General features: G+C 31.2%; 1 protein-coding gene across 2 annotated transcripts in view; it reads right to left on the bottom strand.

The window, feature by feature from the left end:
• Positions 1-4146: 4146 nt before the first annotated feature.
• The window catches only part of LOC107169563 (uncharacterized), a 32965-nt gene continuing 16703 nt past the window's right edge, over positions 4147-20408 (bottom strand). For both annotated transcript variants that reach the window (XM_089218543.1, XM_089218549.1), the window contains 4 exons: positions 17878-17963; positions 15068-15342; positions 6146-6303; positions 4147-5001 (listed from right to left, as the gene is read on the bottom strand). In XM_089218543.1, coding sequence (XP_089074669.1) covers positions 4834-5001; positions 6146-6303; positions 15068-15342; positions 17878-17963 — 687 coding nt within the window. In that variant the 3' untranslated portion in view covers positions 4147-4833. The remainder of the gene's footprint in view (positions 5002-6145; positions 6304-15067; positions 15343-17877; positions 17964-20408) is intronic.

Below are 20408 nucleotides of genomic sequence, written 5' to 3'. Positions count from 1 at the left end.
ATAGGCACATATAATATATGCATATAATGGTATAGGAAATAGGACCATCTACTACTTAGTTTTGGTTACACTGCTGGTTGAGGAAGTATACCATCGTGATATTTTCAGATTTAAGTCAATTATGATTTTAAAAGAAATATTATAATTTTAATATTAGTTCGCGTTAATCAACAATATTTTTATGTATTTATGTTTTATGTAAATGTTAATATTTTTAATTATATGTATCCTTATAATTGTATATACTTTTCAATATTACTTAGCGTTGTACTATTAATAATTATTTTATTCTGTAATTAATTTTTTTTTCTACACATTATTGGTCTACATACCACACTAAATTTTGTAAAACGGCTTGTCCCGTTGAATTCTAAATAAATAAATACCATGTAATTATATCCGTGGAAAACAAGCTAACCAGCTAGGTTAAGAAGATGTCAACATAATATTTTTTTTATCCCTCAGACCCACCAGGTACATATAGATGAAACGCATTCACGTAAGATCGTTTTTTTTTTTTGAAATCTTGGAGTAAAATCAACTAAAAAGTTATAAATTACAAAAATTATAGAGAACAGTTTTTGAAGTTTTGAATTATAGATCTTATATTTTATTGATATTTGACTTAATATTATTCAACTAAAAAAAAAAAAAATACTGTATTAATTTAAAATATTATATTCAGTAGAGGTTAACTCTGCGGTGTCTATACATACATACTGATAGTATATTATCGTTGGGTCCAACGTAGATTTTTTTTTTTATTACTTCATTTTATTTTTCATTTCCACAATCTGTTACATAACTTTTGAACAGTAAGTGAAATTGATGAATTTGATAATTATGGCGTGAAGGCCCGATTAAATATACCTTCCACTGGAGGTACTTTTACAGTTAAAAAAAAAAAATAAGACTTATTGCTACAGCAAATTAAGACTATTTAAGATTAAGTAGTTTATTTTATAATCTTATAGACTATATACTATAGTCATAATGTATTAATTTGTTGTTTTCTTTTTCGTGTTATTATGGGATTGGAACAAGATAAATAAATAGATTCACCTACTTAAAAACTTACACTCCGAACACAAAAATTAATTTAAAACTGAAAAAAGTGTTTAAAAAAAAATTAAATGGTCAAATGGAGCTCAACTATGAAATATTAGCTGCATAAAATACAGCCCAACAAGTATTTGTTAGTGTTACAACTATAACTTATTTGATGAAGTAAAAATGTTAATATAATATATATTATATAAGTGAAATTAGGATGAGTTGCAGATACATAATTTGTAATTTTATATTTTTATGATAATAAATTACGTAATGTAATATTTACCATCAAAGTTTAGATGAGAATAAAAACTGTACAATTTCTGCTATGAAATACTTGATACTAACCAAGATATAATGGATTGCTTAAATGAACAAAAATGGTTTTTAGACAACGTTTAGATATATCGAGCATAATAATCATATTAAATACTATATTAATATGTATAATAACAGTTTGAAAAGCGTATCAAATAATATTTATTACAATAATTGAATAATAATATTCTTTGCTATACATTCTACAGGGTGATTCTTTTAAGTGGGTACAGGGTACACTAATTATCTCGAAAAGTATTTGCTTTTTTCGAATTATTTTTTTACATGGTTCCAAGTTGTTAAAAACCAACGTTTTTATTAAACAATAATATTTTAAAATATTTTTTATCCTTATCATTTTTTAAGTTTTTTACTTTTTTGATTGACAACATAGAGTTTTAATTTCATATTCCAAAGCAGAATATTTTTCTAAGTATTTTGATTCATAAAAATCGAATTTAAGACGAGTAGTTTATGAGTTATATGTATTTAAAGGTTAGACAAGCGGAGTAGTGGACAAACATTTTGCGGGGTAACCCCGTACCACTTCACTCTGACAAACTAAACTTTAAATACATACAACTCATAAACTACTCGTCCTAAATTCGATTTTTATGAATCAAAATACTTAGAAAAATAATCTGCTTTAGAATATAAAATTAAAACTCTATGTTGTCATCCAAAAAAAGTAAAAAACTTAAAAAATGATAAGGATAAAAAATATTTAAAAATATAATTTTTTAATAAAAACGTTGGTTTTATAACAACTTGAAACCATGTAAAAAAAATATTTTGAAAAAAGTAAATACTTTTCGAGATAATTAGTGTACCCACTTAAAAGAATCACCCTGTATAGTTATAACTTATAATAAATACATTTTGAGATGTTTATTTGATTAAATAGTCGTTCTATGCATAGTCATCTATTTTTCTTATTTAATCGAAATTGTTTCATTTGCCTTTTCGAAATAAAATTCAAACATTAGATTCTAACGAGTTATTAAAATTTGATACTATTTAATATTATGAATATGATTAATGCACAAGTAACGAAAATAATAACATCTCATTTGTACTTATTGGATTTGTCTATTGTCCTTATTTTAAAATTTTAATATTTAACTAATAAACCACACCTGTGCATGCTATTACCTTTTCAATGACACGTCAGTGTGCTTATATTTTTATCACACTTGATCTCAGTTGAGCTCATATTGTTATACTTAAAATTATTTAATAACATTTTTTTCGTTGTAACTGAATGAATTATTTACATTTAATAATTAAAAAACAAAAATCACACGCATTATCAAATCGAGAACAATGCGTACTGGTGAAAAAAACTACACCACAGAAAAGTATGAAAAAAGTTTCTTTAACAGTAATTTTGTGTGTTATGTTACTCAATATATTAAATTATTTTATTTTATCATCACTTAGCTTATATCTCCCACTCAGCTCCGAACGTCGCCGGGTGCCACTGTTCGGGAAAACAAGGAAAAGAAGGAGAAAAACGATTCACTTTCTCTGATATCTAATTAGAGTATATTAGACAATTGGACGGGTTTAATTGTACTCAGATAGTCGCACACGAAACATTTCCAAGTCGCTCGCATTCATTGAACTCGTACAAAATAAACAATGATAATAAAACACCTTTCACGTGAGTTCTGCTGGTCTAGAGGTGTACCTATATATACGTTTATAGAATTATAATAATATTATTATCGTGTACATACTTTTAAATATTATTACGTGTACTTCTACACAATACTAAATAATATTACAAAAGTCGAGGGGTTCATTTTTCAAAGACTTGAAATCCTCATTTTTAAAAAAATCAGTCATCTTCAACCTGTCTAGTCTTTTGCGTCTCGTTTTAATGTGAAAATTCTCTGGAATTTATACTCGGGAAATTTATTCTAATATTACCCAGAACCAATATACATAAATGTTTCAATATTTTAACCAACTTGTCATATTTATGACAAATGGGTAGTCATACATTTTCAAATAACAAATATCTAATATAACATAATTAATACAAGAGTTATTGGTGACTTCTAATATATATTAAATGTCAAATTCAAATTATATACTAAAATGTCAGACCTCAGTGCAAAAGATGTCAGATTTTATATTTATGTGAAACAAAATACAGTTTTTAAATTGATTTTATCTTTTTAATGAATGTTCTCAACGGGTTAGGGGTTAAGGGGATGGGATAATTTCTAAAATTGTTTTCCGTAAACGTTCCTTGAGGAATATTCCTAGTAGCACATATTTCTAGTTATGACGTCTCGCGGGACTTCTTTTAATTACTTTGAAAATTTATTTCCGTCAATTGTTTTTATATTATTGAAATCGCATTTATAAAACCCCTTAAAAATGATTGTGCCATACATATTAAAATGCAGTCTTTATAGTTTACATGATGTTATTATTAGTTTACGACCATGTTCCAGCCTTGGTCGTATAATATTGTAACTCACGATCGTTATTGTTTCCAGCTGCATTATACACGGCACCACTCCCGTATTGTAGACGGGGTTTTTTGTTTATTTTTTTGGTATTATTTCGATGTTTTTTTTTATCAGCAGCAGTGATTAGTCGTCGTCATCGTTGCGGTCCGTAGAGAGATGAGAAACCTATACAGTGAGAGAAAGGGAGAGATTGACGAAGAGCCGAGGACGAGGTAGGAGTTTCGAAAAAAAAAATTCTATGGGCATAATATTACACCGCATTACAGATTAAGAATGCAAGAAAACAATACGGTTTTTGGTTTTTGTGTTCTCTTATACTTCTATTATTGTTATTAAATTAATTAAACTATTATTACAGCCACATTGTGAGTTTATACACGTAAAATTATTCATCACTATACACGTTTTTACATATACAATAATATTATAATAACAATACGCCGATTCCTGTACGGTGACGATGCGCGGTGGTCTCTGTTTTGAACTTTGTGTTCGCTACTCGTTAACGATCTCATACCGTCTGGGCAACAATAATATTATTATAATAATTTAAAAACAATATAATATATCACGCACGCGCGCATTGCGCACAATCGGACACGGCGGTTCGTTATTAAAGATATTAAATATACCAATAAAATAAAATAACTTAAATATCTATAAATATAGTGTAAAATAAAATAATATAGTATAATATGTATAATATATATAATATATTATAAAATATACGAATGTATCTAAACGTTCGTCCCATATAATATGAATATATCATAGTATATGTATTATAAATTACTAACGTTATAAATATGAATAGTTTGAAAATATCAGAAAATCGGTACGCACCGTTTACAATATTACTATATACAATTTCTGCATAGGTCCGTCGGGGACTTGCGTACAACATAATATTATGGTGTAGGTATAAGGTACAAGACTAAACTGTTACATTTTTTTTTTTTTTTTTTTTATGTAATTATCATTATTGTTGCGACGAATTGATTATGTAGGAAATCCAGTCGACCGTCAACGCGACCCTGTGATAGATGCCGGGCTGTCCGCGTTGTGCGCACGAGTAACCGGCTGACACGATCCCGATCAGGTACCATCGACCCGTCTTCTCCAGCATCAATGGTCCACCAGAATCACCCTGTGAAAACCGTAAACCAGAATGTTAGCCGACGATGCATTGGATATTATACAATATCAATATGACTACCGCGAGCGGTCGGAAGAAAACATAATATTATATTGTTCCGTGTACCGGACAAGGCGTCACCAGTCTAGGTATCCGGTATACGGGTGATTATATTGGTATTGGCTGATATACGAGATAGTTAGGTAGATCGGCATAAAGCCGTATATACCACTACAAGGCGTTTACAAGGTATATTACTCGAATCAAGTGATAATGTATTTAATCATATAATAATATTCGAAAAAAAAACAAGAATAAAAGTTTGGCATAATATCTAAAACAGAAATTTCTATTATTCTAAAAACACCCTTAAGAAAAATATATGGTTGGTATTAGGACGATACCATAGTTAAATAATATGAATATATACATATATATATATATATGTGTATTAGGTGCATAACATATGCTCGATATTATAGCTTGTGGGTATTATCTTTTTTCACGGTTTGTTTTCTTAACGATAAATGTTGTATGATATTATTATTATTTTCCTGATTTTCTTCGAAGAAAATTGCTAACGTACGACTTCCATTGAGCGTGTCGGAAGAAAGCCGCTTCGTTAAAATCGCCGAATGCGTTAGTCACCCATCCGGAAAGATCTCGACACTCGTCGAGTGGGTATATCATACGTGACGTTTGCTTTCATAACAGCTGATAGCAGGTACGTCGAATCATAAGTCAACACGACGATTGTATTATATTAGCGCCAGATATTGTGTTTATTTTTTATTTTTTCACAGAACTCGATCGATTTTTATTTGTTCAAATAATAATAATATTATTATTATTATTATATAGGTATTAATAGTCAATTATTTTATAATAGAGATTATACTTTTGGGAAAATTGAATTATAATTTTTTTTTTTGTTTTTATAATTTCCGGCATGAAGAAAGCGTTAAGTCGGGTCGGTATAATAATTCCTCTCAGTACTCGCCTGGAGGACTGATCGGAATTAATTTAATGATATTATTACAATGTTATTTGAACCGGTGCAGTTGCGCGGAGACAACACGAAACGAGCTAGAATTCCGAAGAGACTGTAGAAAAACCTGTCGGCGTAAAAATCTGAACTCGGCTGCGTATTACTTACTTGGCACGAATCCTTCGATCCTTCCCGGTAACCGGCGCACATCATCTCGTCGTAGATTATAACGTTTATGCCGTTGGACTTGTGCCACCTCTCGCACTGCCTGTTGTCGATGATTGGCACGTCGACGGCTTGCAGCGTCTTTGGCCTCAGTCTAGAACCTGTGTAGCGAAAAACACGCAAAAACAACAACAGAACACTGTATACTATCGACAAACAATAAGTGATTTTTTAAACATTTTACATAATATTTTTAAATGCCGATCGGCTTGCGATTTCCGTTTCCGGGTGCGTGGTCGTCCGGACGTCACGAACTGGCACAGACACGTCATAATGTACAGGTGCCTGTTCAAGACACCGCGAACGGCAGTTGTTTTTTTTTTTTTTAACAATAACTTATGACTTTATGGGTACCATACTACTATCTACTTATAATAAACTATAGGTATATGCATATCGTGATTTTTATCGTTCTTGAAGCTTACGAGATACTCAAATAAAGCTATTTTATGGTGTTTAAAAAGTAGCTGGTCAGTTGGGGTTTTCATCATACAATAGACAGCACGAAAAAAAAAAACCAAACCATATAACTGCAGCATAGTAGTATATTCGTATTATTTCAATAAAAAATGATTTTCAACTATATTTAATATATTATATCAATATTATACTAAAACGTGTCTACTTCGATACCAATTACTAGTTAATATAATATTATACGAAATTGCAATTACGCAACATTTCGATGAAAAAATTTACCAATACGCAAGATTTCAGTGAAAATAATTTTGCCAAGACGGTTTTCGAGCTCATATTGTCGACAGTTCTATAACATAAAGTTTCCTTTAAATATAGTTATGTGCAATTTATTAGTCTATTTAACGTCACTGTTAACCGCTCAGGTATTTCGCAGCGGTTTTCAAGAATTAGTTTGGTCTTCACGAGCCGGTTAAAACCAAACGAATTTCGTCGAGCAATAAACCAAATAACAGAAGAGATTCGGCTGGTCTGCGAAATGTGTGGACGAAAGACGCCACTGTTGCCGCGGCGATGACGACAACAGTTGTAGTTGTACTGTGATAGACGGCATTGCGCACAAAGACTTTTTTAGAAACTCGTTTCCACGCTCGTGACACGCGTGGCGGACGCATTTCCTTTATTGCTTAGGTTTTGTGTGTGTGTGTGTGTGTGTTTTACCAGTTCTACAATAACGCGCGTTCACAGCGAAATCGGCATATTATTTCGATGCGCGCGCATCGTCCGACGCCGCCCACGCGAACCAGCTAAACGTTATAATAATAATGGCTGTAATTTAATAATATTTTGTACAAGTTAAACACAAAGAGTATTATTATTTATTACGATTTATCACAATATTATTAACCACTATGCTGTGTAGGCACAGTCGCGGTGATCAAAAGTCTGGACACGCGCGCGTCCTCCGATCGCACGTCGGGCCTATAGGTATTACCTATTTCCGTCGCATTATAATATTATTGTATTATGTGCAACACGTGCATCCAGCGACACTACTATCGTTTGGTATACGAATGTGGTACTGAAAAAACCATAAAATAATTTCAACCTGGATACGTCGTTTAAATTGTTTACAAGTTTCAACTGCCCGAATGGTCGACGTATCGTCTGCTCGGACTTTGGGGTAGAACAACGAAGAAACTGCTATTACGGTGGTGTTCGTGTATGTGCAGATGGTTACTGCATTAGTACGACATGGCAGTCATACCGTTTTCCTGACATCGATGGAAATAAATCATTTTATATATTATGTTTATACCTACGACGAAACAGATCAACCGATGCTAAAATGTGCAGACTAGCGTTAATATATTCTTGTACGTTACCCACCCCGTTCCGACGATAAAATAACAAATTATTCTACGTCGGTCGATAAGTTCAATCCTCCGAACTTTCACCACGAAACACAGTTATACCAAAGAACCGGCTCCCTCGTTGGAAATAGCAAAATCATTATAATAATTATGGCACAGAAGTTGTAGGAACTACGAGTCGTATATTTTAATCTCGACTGCAATATGGAGAAATACCGTATACTGGATCGAGCTAGAAACCAATAACAGTTAGCGAGATTGAAAACGAAAATTCAAAATGCATATTCAGTCAAATTTAGAGAAAAATTGCAAAATTTTTTTTATATTTTTGTATAGGTATTTATATATTAAGGCGTTCTAAAAAATGTATTTTTATTAGGTAGGTTAGGTACCATATCAATTTTATGCTCAATTCAAGACATTTTCTTTTTCATTTGTGTAAATTAGCAAAATCAAATGTTTCCACTACCTGTAGATGTTTTATTTGCTTATTTAATTGGTTTTAACGTCCAATCCCTAATAATAATAATAATAATAATAATGATATACGATACACATATAAAAGTGTAACATATTATGATGTTGTTCCGATCGCTTAAACGCGCGTTTGCGTGTCCCGTCATTTGAACACTGGACAATATCATTAATAACAATATAATATTATTATTGTATTGTCGAGTGCGCGCTGACTGAACATGACGTTATTATTATAAAGATTTCAATCCGTGATCCTCGAGCGACAACCACTACGAGATAATAATAATATTATTAATATAACGACGTACCTACGACTCTTGCGTGGACGATAACTATATGTTATAGGTACTCGCGGCTATAGCGTGGAGGGAACTGTCAACCGAAATGTGTTATCAATATCTTTGTTTTCGTATATCCATCAACTGTCTTCGAGCCGCTGCCGAGATTCGAAAGCGGGAACGCGCGTGCGAGCGTGATTTTCCAGTATTATTATTATTATTATAGCTGTTGGGTCTTGGTTACCTGTATACTATTACAACTAACGGCCGCCGATATACGTTATATTGTCATTGCCTACTTTTCTATCATTATTGTTAATGGGGCCACAGGACATTGTCCCGAACTGGGATAAAAAAAGCCGAATGATATATTTTGTATTCGATTCCGTCGACAGATTTTGTATTGTTTATTATTATTATACAGGGCTCAGCAAAATGTTTCCCTTTTAATAAAAAAATTACTTTAAAATTCAGTTATTTTAGAATTTTCAAGTATAACCAGTATAAGTACCTACAACTTACAAGGACCATGTTTTTAGATACTTAGATATTTTTTTATCCTTTTTTAGTAGTGTTTTGTAATGTTTACTACTTCAGCTTATTTTTTCCAAGACAATCAACAGTTTTACTGTAAATTGTTAAGTAGAGATTAATTTATTACTATAATTTTTATATTTCCATAGCTCCTGCAATATTTTTCAAACTTATTTTTATGGATCTACTATAAACTTTGAACACAAAGTTAAGCAACTCAAAAACTACGCATTCGGAATTCGATTTAGACGCATCGAAATTTCCAAAAGACTTTTGCTTAACAGCTTGCAGAAAAAGGGTGGTTTTCATTTAAAAATTAATAAGTTTTTATAACCACAAGATACTGCTTAAATGGTATAAGTAGTCCAAGTATCTGGAAATAATATATGATTTTAAGTACACATAAGTATTCCAAAAATTTAAAAAATGACTTATTACCGATAAAAAATAGTGTTGATCATGCTTGGTGAATCGGCTTGTATATTATTTTAACTTGCCTGCATTCGATTTGTAATGATCTCTGACACTCTCTCTCTCTCTCTCTCTCTCTCTCTTTCTCTACCAATCTTCTTTTACCCCACAGTCTCATTACCTCAGCTTGTATATGTTTTTTATTGTTACATATATATGTATAGTTAGTTGTCCGCACGATTATAATCGCCCGAGGTTTTCAAATAAATTGCACGCTGCATATTATACTCTATTAATATTAAGTCAAAGTCCAAGACATTTTGTGCACGTTTGACCGTATTTTAAACGATAATTAAGTATTGTGCAGAACTCAATTTTCAAACAGCATACTAAATGCGTGTGTTGTTACTTATATATCATCACGGAATCCCTATTACATTTTGTTAGAAAGAACAGAACTGAAGGTAATTTTTCAAATAAAATGTACAAGAATTTGAGAATTGCTACTTTATGGTACTTTCTATACGAAATTGTTTGAGAAAAATTATCCTATTCGAATTAAATCTAGAAAAATTCCTACACAATAATATTTTGTAAATTGTTGTAAAAAGTATGGATCCATAAAATAAAATATACGTTTTTAATTTTCATGTATCGGGAAAAATATATTTATTTAAATTGGATAAAAGGTTCACAGAAAATCAATAATTGTAAATAATTGATATCTTGGAAAATTATCATTTTCAATGAATACATGGATTTTTGATTTTTCACTGATTTTAATAACTCAATTATTGTTCCAGAAATAACAAGAGAGAAATATAATTTTCATTAGTTACACTACAGTGCTAATTTTTTTATATAAAGGTATAAAAAGCAGGTTAGTTTGCAGAATATTATCCAATTACAATTTTAATAGACGTTGTCAAGATCCTATTATTGTTTGAATACCTAATCTATTTTTGACATGTATATTTTATCCTGTTGGTGATTTTTTATTATTTACTGTTTACGTTAATTTCTGAATCGAATGGTGTAATATAAATATAAGTACTTAAATTTTTTGTACGACGGATATCGTGTCATGATATGTATGATATTAATAATTTAATTCTGCATGCAGCTGTCGGCTTTCAAAATTTTTAAGACATCGTTAACAAAATAATTTAATTAAACGTAATCTCTTAAAATTGCTCTGGCTGAATGAAATGTCACCGTACAGTATTAGTATAGTTGTTTTTTTCCATCCCATTCATCGTAACACGGGTGTTTCATATACCTAGCTGTTTCGTTTAGGTTGAATTCACAATTGTTTACACTCTGTGTAATTTTAATTATCAGTGCAACATCCGTTATACAGTTCTTTGCGGACAGACGTCTGCTGGAGGTTCCCTTTTACTTTTATTTTTTTTTTCTCAGTTTTAACTGACCAATGATTCGTTTCGACAATGTAACATCGGTGACAAATGTTTTTACAGCGCTAATCAAACTGTACACAAAAATATGTTCCACGCGGAATTGTCTCGCAGTAAATTTATTGTGAAACAATCGATTTTCGCGCACCTGCGTGAGGCTGTTATACATGCCTTTATAAGTATCAATTATAATATAATATACAACGGTCGTTAACGGTAAAACATTGGTGAATATAATTATTATTGTTGTGAGTTACATTATATTATTAATTAATAATTACTATAATAATATAGGTTAACTATATTATGGTAATTAACGCGATATTTTATGCCGGCATTGTACAAATGCGCCGGAACGTATAGGTACCCAATAATAATAATCAAATAATGATAATAATAATACAAATATTTTAGCAAACGCGTGTTGTCATCTCCTGTCCGCCAATACAACATAGAAACCCAAACAAAAGGATAACGAATTATTGCATCGTTCGTATAACCGTAATCGAGGTCGATGCACGAAACACATATTTATACCTAGGTAAGTACATTTGTTTTTTTTTCTGTGACCGTCGAAACGCATAAACCTAATTATAGAGATGTTTAATACAGCTACGATTACCGTAGTTCCGCGATTTTATAGATCACTAGGTTCATAAAAAAGTACACGTAAATTCAAATACGGATGACACTATACTCTAACGGTATATTCGTATGTAATATTTACCGATTTCTCTCTCATACTCTCTCTTTCTCATCAATCTCATCCCCTCTATTAATGTCTATATTATTCTCACTTCACAGTACGTATAACATTTGGCCATTTAGGTAGGTATATCCATATTCAAAAGTTGGACTTGATTTGAGCTTATACAAGTAAAACTAGCATATTAGGTAATATTGAAATATGATTTAGAGACAACAGCTGCAAGAAAAGAATAGACGAAAACCCGGGTTTCATTGCATACAGAACTATGCGAGTTCGTCTAGTATAATATAATATTTAGTATACCTATGTTTGGATGTTTGATTAATATTGTAATTTATTAATATTATCAACACTGGAGCATAAATTCACCCTTTGGTGTTGTAAAATGACTTATATTGTTTTTAAACGCTTAGATTGAAAGAAACAAAAACAATTAGTAGGACCTGGCATATACAACGGACACGTTCGAATATAGCTCCCGGGTGAACGCGTGTGTGATGATAAATGTACAAACATCGTTTTTATGATAGTCTCCTCCGAGGAAACTATATCGCATTAAACAGACTTATGTGACGGAGGTAAAGAGGTGCATATACCTTCACGAAATATATAATTATATATTATTTGAAAAGTCATTTTTAGTGTATGATGAGACTCAATCATTTCAAAATTATTATACTAGTATTGTAGTAGTCCTTGTCCGAAGACGACGAAGAAAATTAAATGACGCGTCGGAAAGGCAGGGCGGACAATGGTGTGTAATATTAATAATTATTATGGTAAAAAAAAAATTGAAACCGGTCTGAAAGATCGGATTACGGTGATCACGGGGAATATTATATATGTACACGTGTTACACGTACACGGATCAGTGGCTGTATTTGTGGGCGAGCGTACGCCTCCAAGTGTTTGGATACTAACTAATAACCATCGATCAACTAGGAAACGAACATACGATTTTCAACTGTTTGAAAGCGTCACTGCTACAGCTGTGCCAGTGAAATACGTTAGGGAATTTATGCTTGATAGGTAGCGATGATTATTTAAAATTATTTTCATAGATGCTTTGTCCGATCAGGTTTTAAATCGATGACTTTTATTTTTAAGCTCTCAGGCGTAAATATATATGATTTTTTTTTTTTTTTTTGAGTAGTTTGTAGCTCGAAACCCTTTTATTTTTCCTTTATAATCTGCGTGAAAACATTTTCTCCACTAAATCTAAGTGTGTAAAGTTTTCTTAGTGGCTTATATAAAATTACACTAACATTTATATAATACACCTATTGGTATGGTAGGTAAGTATATTTTTTTTTTAATCAACAATTTTTAATTTTATTTAAATACTAATTTTTAGATTTTTAAATTCCCTATATATTTCTGATAGATTGTAATTTTTCAGTAAATTAACATCTTTATTCAGGGAACTAAATTTGAGAAATAATTCTGCAACATATTATATTCAACATTCATAGTCAATCTTCTGACTCATCTAAGAGCAAATTTTTTTGGACATAATATTATAAAATATAATATATTTGGGGTGCTGTGAAATTATTTGGGAGGCTTAGTATTCAAGCTCCGATCTAGTTACTCTTATTCTCAAATTGAGTGGCTTATGCACGGCGTAAAATCATCGTATACACATATAATAATAACTGGCAGACAATTGCACTATAATAGGTACGTGGGGGCGGCACCCACGTAAAAACAGCAATATAAAAATCTCCGCTTTCGTTTAACTTACGTATAATAATAATGATAATAATAATAATAATAATAATAATAATAATAATAATATAGCTGATTCTGTCTCGCCATATACACTCTTTCTCTCCGGAGCTTGTCTGCGGGACGGCACACACTATCCGTCCGGCAGACTGATGGTATGCAGACGATCTGATATTGTTATAATCGCGTAGGTATACTATATATATTATTATTATGTTGGACGCAACAGGTATGCGATTTATTAGAAAAGTAGGTCCGGCGACTAAACGTTATAATATTATCGTACATTTGTATATAGGTTTGAAACGCATATACATATATATTTGAATATTGTGCTTATACGGGCTTATTGAAATTTGAAATATACAGCGCGGTCCACCGTATAAATCTTTGCAGATGACGCAGCGTTATAAATACGTGTAATGTATTATAGCCGACGAGGTTTGAAAACAATAATTGACTTCTCGACCCCCACGGCCCCACCTAATATAAAACACGGTCATACAGGTTTCCCTGGTGCGGTGTAGTATACTTTATAATACGTTTTATTAATATTATTACTCTATGGTCCGCACGATAAGATTTTTCAAAACCACGATGACGTTAAACATCGTTGGTTCGTTTTTGTGACGAAAAATGCCAGCGATAAAGCAGGAATTGGTGCAGGTCAGAGGTGGCATGCATTTGGGGGATTAACTCGCCTTAATGATTATGATTTCCAACTCTCACCCACCATGAAAAAAAAAGCTTGCAATATTAATTGAAGTATTAATTGAATAGTTATAATATTAAAATTAAATTACGTTTTATGTTCAAAAGTTTGATTTTCTGCCTGATCCATCTATTCCGGGAATAAAGTCGTTATAAAAAGTCGATCGCGTTTTTCATATTAAGCTTTATTTTAAAAGAAAAACAGCCTTACTCTCTACAAAACCACACGATCATAGTGGCCCTGGTGGAAAATATGGATACATATATTAATGCTATAATATTGATATGCGTCGTAATATACAAATTATTAAATGTAATATAATTCGAATTTAAGTATATCTCAAATAGTTCAAAATGTTTGAAAAATCGAGGTTATGCCAGCAGATAATTGTTTTCGTAATCACTGATAAACTTTTAAAACTTAAAAGTTTATTTTACCATGTGCCTACTATTATTTAGGTATACCTACGTATTTTAGAAATTGTTGTAATATTAGTTCATACAAAATTCGAATTTGTTTTCGAAAACTGGTTCAAGCTAAAGTAATTAGTGTTTATGGTAACTTAAGCTCGGTACATTCTGAATATGCAAGTTCTATAGTTTAATCACACAATATATTCTTCTCAACACACATATATTATTATCATCATTATTCCACGGAATGTTTCTGGGACTGGATTTCGTGTGGTAAGATAATAATATTATATACTTACTATACGTTATGGGCTGTCGTTAATTTTCGTTTTTTTTTTTTTCATCATTAATTTATAATAATAATAATTATGTATACTACATCATAATATAATATTTACCGGCTTGCAAAGCTCCCCATCCGGCGGCCCATCCGTAGTGGCCTAAAAAGTCTTCGCCCTTGTCCGGCAAGCAGATGGGTGCTATGTGCGGCATGTACTGCACCGGTCTGTCCAACCTGAGCACGGCCACGTCAAACCGGTCGGCCTGCGGTGTGAACTTGAAAAACGGGTGCACGCTGATCTTGCGGACGCCGAACGTGTAAGCTGGCAATGGTTCCACCGCCGAGTTGATGACGTAATCTCCGAGTGTCACCTGAACCTGTCGCGCTGACGCCCTGAGAACAGAGAAAACGCATAAAACGGCTGCAATAATTGTTTACTGCAGTTTAGTCGATCCCATCAAGCATTCCGACAAGTTCTGCTTTATACTATAGGTACCTATGTTTATTATAAGTAAGAAAGTTTGTGCGATAGGACTGTTTGAAAATTAAAACTTTTGTGCCTTATCCCATAGTTAACGGATGTATTTTTGACAAAAATTTTTAGGATATTTGATCTCTTCGTGAGTAGAACGTTTGGTCTTAGTATAATATTTTCGTGTTGTAGGGACAGTTTAATGATTATATAATCGATTGGGACACTCCACTGCAGCAAGTTACTGCGTTATAATTTAAATTTGTATGTCCTTTCTGTCACGTATTAAACAATCATGTGTACAGTTTTCTTATTTTGTTAAGAGTTTTGAACGATTTTAATTTTCAGCAGTAATATCATAAATATTGCTCTAAACAGAAGATTAGATCGAATGATAAACGCCAAACGGTCAAACCCAATTAATTTACTAATTATTAAAAAATATTGTAAGTATTTGTTTTTACTAAAGTAATAAATTAAAGTAGATTATCATTTTATTTTAAGAGGTCGTGATACCCGTATGTGTTGTCTCCGTCTTACAAGTGCATAACATACCAAATTTTACGCTCAGCAGATCACGTTTAGCTCCTTTAGTTTAAAAATTAGAGCGAATTTACCTCTTATAAAATTTAAAAGTTAGAATATTATTTAGACAATCTCATGGGCTTCTTATTATATTTTAATTTTGAAGCGAGTAATAAGTATTTTAAAGTTGTAAATATTTTGCATATCTTAAAATACTTATAACTCGTTTTAAAATTAAAATATAGTTAAAAGCCCGTGAGATCGTCCAAATAATATTCTTACCTTTAAATTTTATAAGAAGTAAATTCACTCTAATTTTCAAACGAACGGATCTAAACGTGATCTGCTGAGCGTAAAATTTACTATGTTACGCATTTGCTAGACGAAAACAACACATGGGGGTATCACGTCCTCTTAACTATACATCGGGCAAGCTCCTGTATTAACTATGGATTTTATGTAATATTTTACAAATCTTGAAACGCAAAAGTATAAACGTTAAATGTACGAATTGGCGGTACTGTAGGTATACTGTATAACGTATAGTAACGACTCAAGGTCCGTAATAATTAATGTTACCAAATTACGAATACGTAGTCATCGCTGTACTTTACTCGATTGTTCCGCCATAAAAGACGATTACCAAATCGATATTTAATTGACTAACCTAAATCGGAAATTTTACAAACTATGTCTACACTGTATTAATTGTATACCTATATTTAAAACGTGTAATGGCTGCGATCGGCGTAACGAGATCAGGTTGCGATTATTTATGTTATAGCCGATCGACTATTTTAATAATTAACAATAATAATATTCAATAGTATGTTATTGAGTTCCGTTGCTGTACACTATAATACATATAATTAAATTGCAGTTAACTGCCGCAAGAATTGGGAACTTTGAATTTATTATTATGTCCAGCCGTGGTTATGTCAGTGACCAGCGGCGTATTTAGAGATAATTAACTGCCGGTGGAATGGACGGGGAACAAGAAAATTATATTTTTTTTTTGCATGAAACGATGCTACAAAATTAAAACATATTTTCTCAATCACAGAAAAATAGTCAAAGAAAAATATTTATGATTATGATATTGGTATTTCTTGCTATCATTGTTCAAGGAATAAAACATGATAACTTTATAACATACATAAGAATTGAATTATGTTAAATACAAAAATCGTAAATCAAAAAAAGATATTACATCGCCCATGCTAATAATATTGTGGTGTTTTTTCGATCACTATATTAACTTGTACCTATTTCTGAGAAATTTCGAGTAAATGAAAACCTGCTCATTAAATCTTAGGAATTCATGAAAAAAAAATTTTTGTGATCCCGTTATATTTTTATCATTTGATGGTTTTTATTTTAAAATTATATTAGTTTTGTTATTCCTTTAAAAATTGATCATACAATTTCCGAGTGAAAAACGAAATTACTTATTAGGTACTTATCATATCGTTATTATTGACATTTGATTCACATGATCATTCGCAAAGCATTTTTCCATAGCATGAGTTTCCGTAGTTTTTGCATAACTTTGAGAACTTTATTAGATTGAGGAACTACAATTGATTATTAAAAAAGTTTCGTGACATTGTCGAATATAAGTAATGGAATACACTACAGAGTATATCAAATGAGAAATGTACGTTAATCTATAATAATATGTTCAGTAATGTACAATTTAGAAAAAAAAGCACTTTCTTTTCTGTACAAGTGTACAGTACTGATTTTATAATTTATCATTACATCCTACCAAATGTTAAGAAAAAAACATGAATCTGTATCCGGTATTGGAATGGGTGCGTAAAATCGTAAACGTCGCTAAAAATGCACTAATTTAATTCAGTTATTTTGTAATTTTTGGATGAAACCGAAGTAAGAATATTAAATATTATAACGAATAACAATTGACTTACCTGGCGACACAGTGACCAGCTGTTACTACGTGATACCTGTTCACCAACGAACCACCGCAACGACTGGATCCGATGCGAATATAAGCCTAGAATCATGCACACATTTATTGATTTGTAGGTACGTTTTAATTCATATATTTTTTTAGTCATAATATTATATTTATTAGTTTATTGTAATTTATAGGTTCATTTTAATTGAACATAGGCGTAATCGAGATTTGCCTTATACGTAAAAATGTAATTAATATCATTGGTTAAAATAAAAAGTTACAATAATATATGATTTTCTAATTAACCATACATTAACTCCTACCACACTACAATGTTCCAGGTCAGTGTTTGTGAAAACAATTTTTTTTTTTTTCAGTTTCAATTACTATTATCACATTGTATTAATTATTAAAAATTATTTATGATAATGGTTCTTATGATTTCTTATGTATTCAAAGTTCAGATGAGCTAGTAAAATTAAAAAGGGTACTCCCGCAAAAGTTGTGCAAAGCTCTTCAAAACTGTATTTAATATAAAAGTTTTAGAATAGTAGTTCGTTATCAGGTATGAAAATAAAATATTGTAAGTATTCAGCGGGGTATTTATATTTAAACGGAGCAGGGTTAAATTTAGAAATTAATCGAGTGATTTTTATTGTCAAAAAAACTGTAATATAGAAAAATGTTCCTAAATGTCAGCATAACTATTAAAAAATTAATATATCTTTGAAAACCAATAATTATTAAAAATTATAAATATCTATTTAGATATATAGTGAAAATGTTGTGATTACGTTACTTATCAAACTATAAGTAATAAGTATATATCTATAATATCAATTTTTTTTACCAAAAATACAAAAAATTTCCAGGAATATGTGTGCGTAGTCTCCAGTTAACGTATATGACCGTCAGTTCTGCACGTTTGATGTATTATGATGTCTTAAAGCATCAGAAAGGTAGGTGTAAAAAAATTTAAATACAAAATATATTAAAACGTATAGGCATGTTATGATTTTCGTGTTTTAAAGTGCACTTCATTTCAGTAAAGACGACGTGTCCGTTTGATTTGTTACCGAAAATCGTATATACATATACATTACAGTTATTAATTACACGGACTATTAGACATTAATTATTATTATTACGCATAATTTTATAATGATATGTATTATGCGAAGTTGTGCGTTATTATACCATGTGCTAGTGGTATGCTACCTACTCGCCACAGACGCCGGAGGACTCACGCGTTACGATATCCGGACCGGCGCGGCGCCGCTGCAGATTGATGCTTGGATCCGTTTCACCTTCCGCCGTCACTCATCCGGATCGATGTTATTAATAATTTAATAATATTGTAATGCGACGCGACTGTATAATGAACGTCAAAGTATTTCAAACGCGTAAAATATTACTGTATAAATCATAGGTACCTACGTATTGTCGTCGGGTTTTAGAAATCAGACGGAGATGGTGGCAGTGGTTGCGTTCGAAAACGATTATTGCGGTAATGACACGCGTCGATGGTAATAATGCTATTTACGATGTTTTCGTTGTGTGAACAGATGAAAACCATTCGGATACACTACGCGATGTGCGTTCGATGATGTCGGGCCGTGAAAATGTGTGAGCAATATTCCGGTTATACAATATATTGAAGACGAGAGGCCAATATTTTTGATATAGGTAGAGTGGGTCCCGAAATCGTATGTGAAAACCAATAGTTTTGATCACTGTTTTTTTATAAGTAAAAGATTATAACAACGAAGAATATTGCAATAAATAATAATTGTATAAATACAGCAACTGTATAATGGTACGAAATAAATTTAAAGCAACAACTAGAAATAACATGGTTGAATAAAAAAGGTCTCTGATTTTAATTTAGTTTTTTTTTTTAAATAATTCGTACATATGATCTTATAATGACATATTTTGTATCTACTAAAAATAATACCAAAACGAACTGCCAAAAGATCTTTAAAGATATGGACTGCTTGTAAAAAGAGAGATACCTGAATGCAATAAGGTAATTGAATCCATATTTCCAAGATATCATAGAAAAACAAATCATTTTACATTGACCTCAATAATTATTTATTTTCGAAAATATTGCTTATTACCAAATAATATACATAGTTTTATTCTTTTATGATTTGCTTAAGCTATAGGTACTCTATCTCTTTCATAATATTATCTTAGATCATGTACTATGGATGCAGCCATATTCGTTATTTTGCCTGTGTATTTGATCCATAAATCATATTTTTATTATGACATCAAAAATTAGCTTGATGGTTACATCCACAGTACTTGATCTAAGCAGTAAACAAAATTACAAGATACATACTGTATAAATATTTCACACAGGTTATCTCATTGGAAAACATATATATGTAAATTCTATATAGGTGCATTTTATAATATCTATTATTATGTACCTATATAATATATTATGATATATCAACTATTATGATTGCATATTTTAGAATATTTTGGCAAAATTAATTTATTACTATTTTATATTGCTTAACAAAAGCC

The sequence above is a fragment of the Diuraphis noxia genome, unplaced genomic scaffold (genome assembly GCF_037042655.1).
Source record: "Diuraphis noxia isolate RWA-SAM2 unplaced genomic scaffold, SU_Dnox_SAM2 contig0001, whole genome shotgun sequence".
NCBI lineage: Eukaryota > Metazoa > Arthropoda > Insecta > Hemiptera > Aphididae > Diuraphis > Diuraphis noxia.
This window is presented reverse-complemented; position numbering and strand designations above follow the sequence as displayed.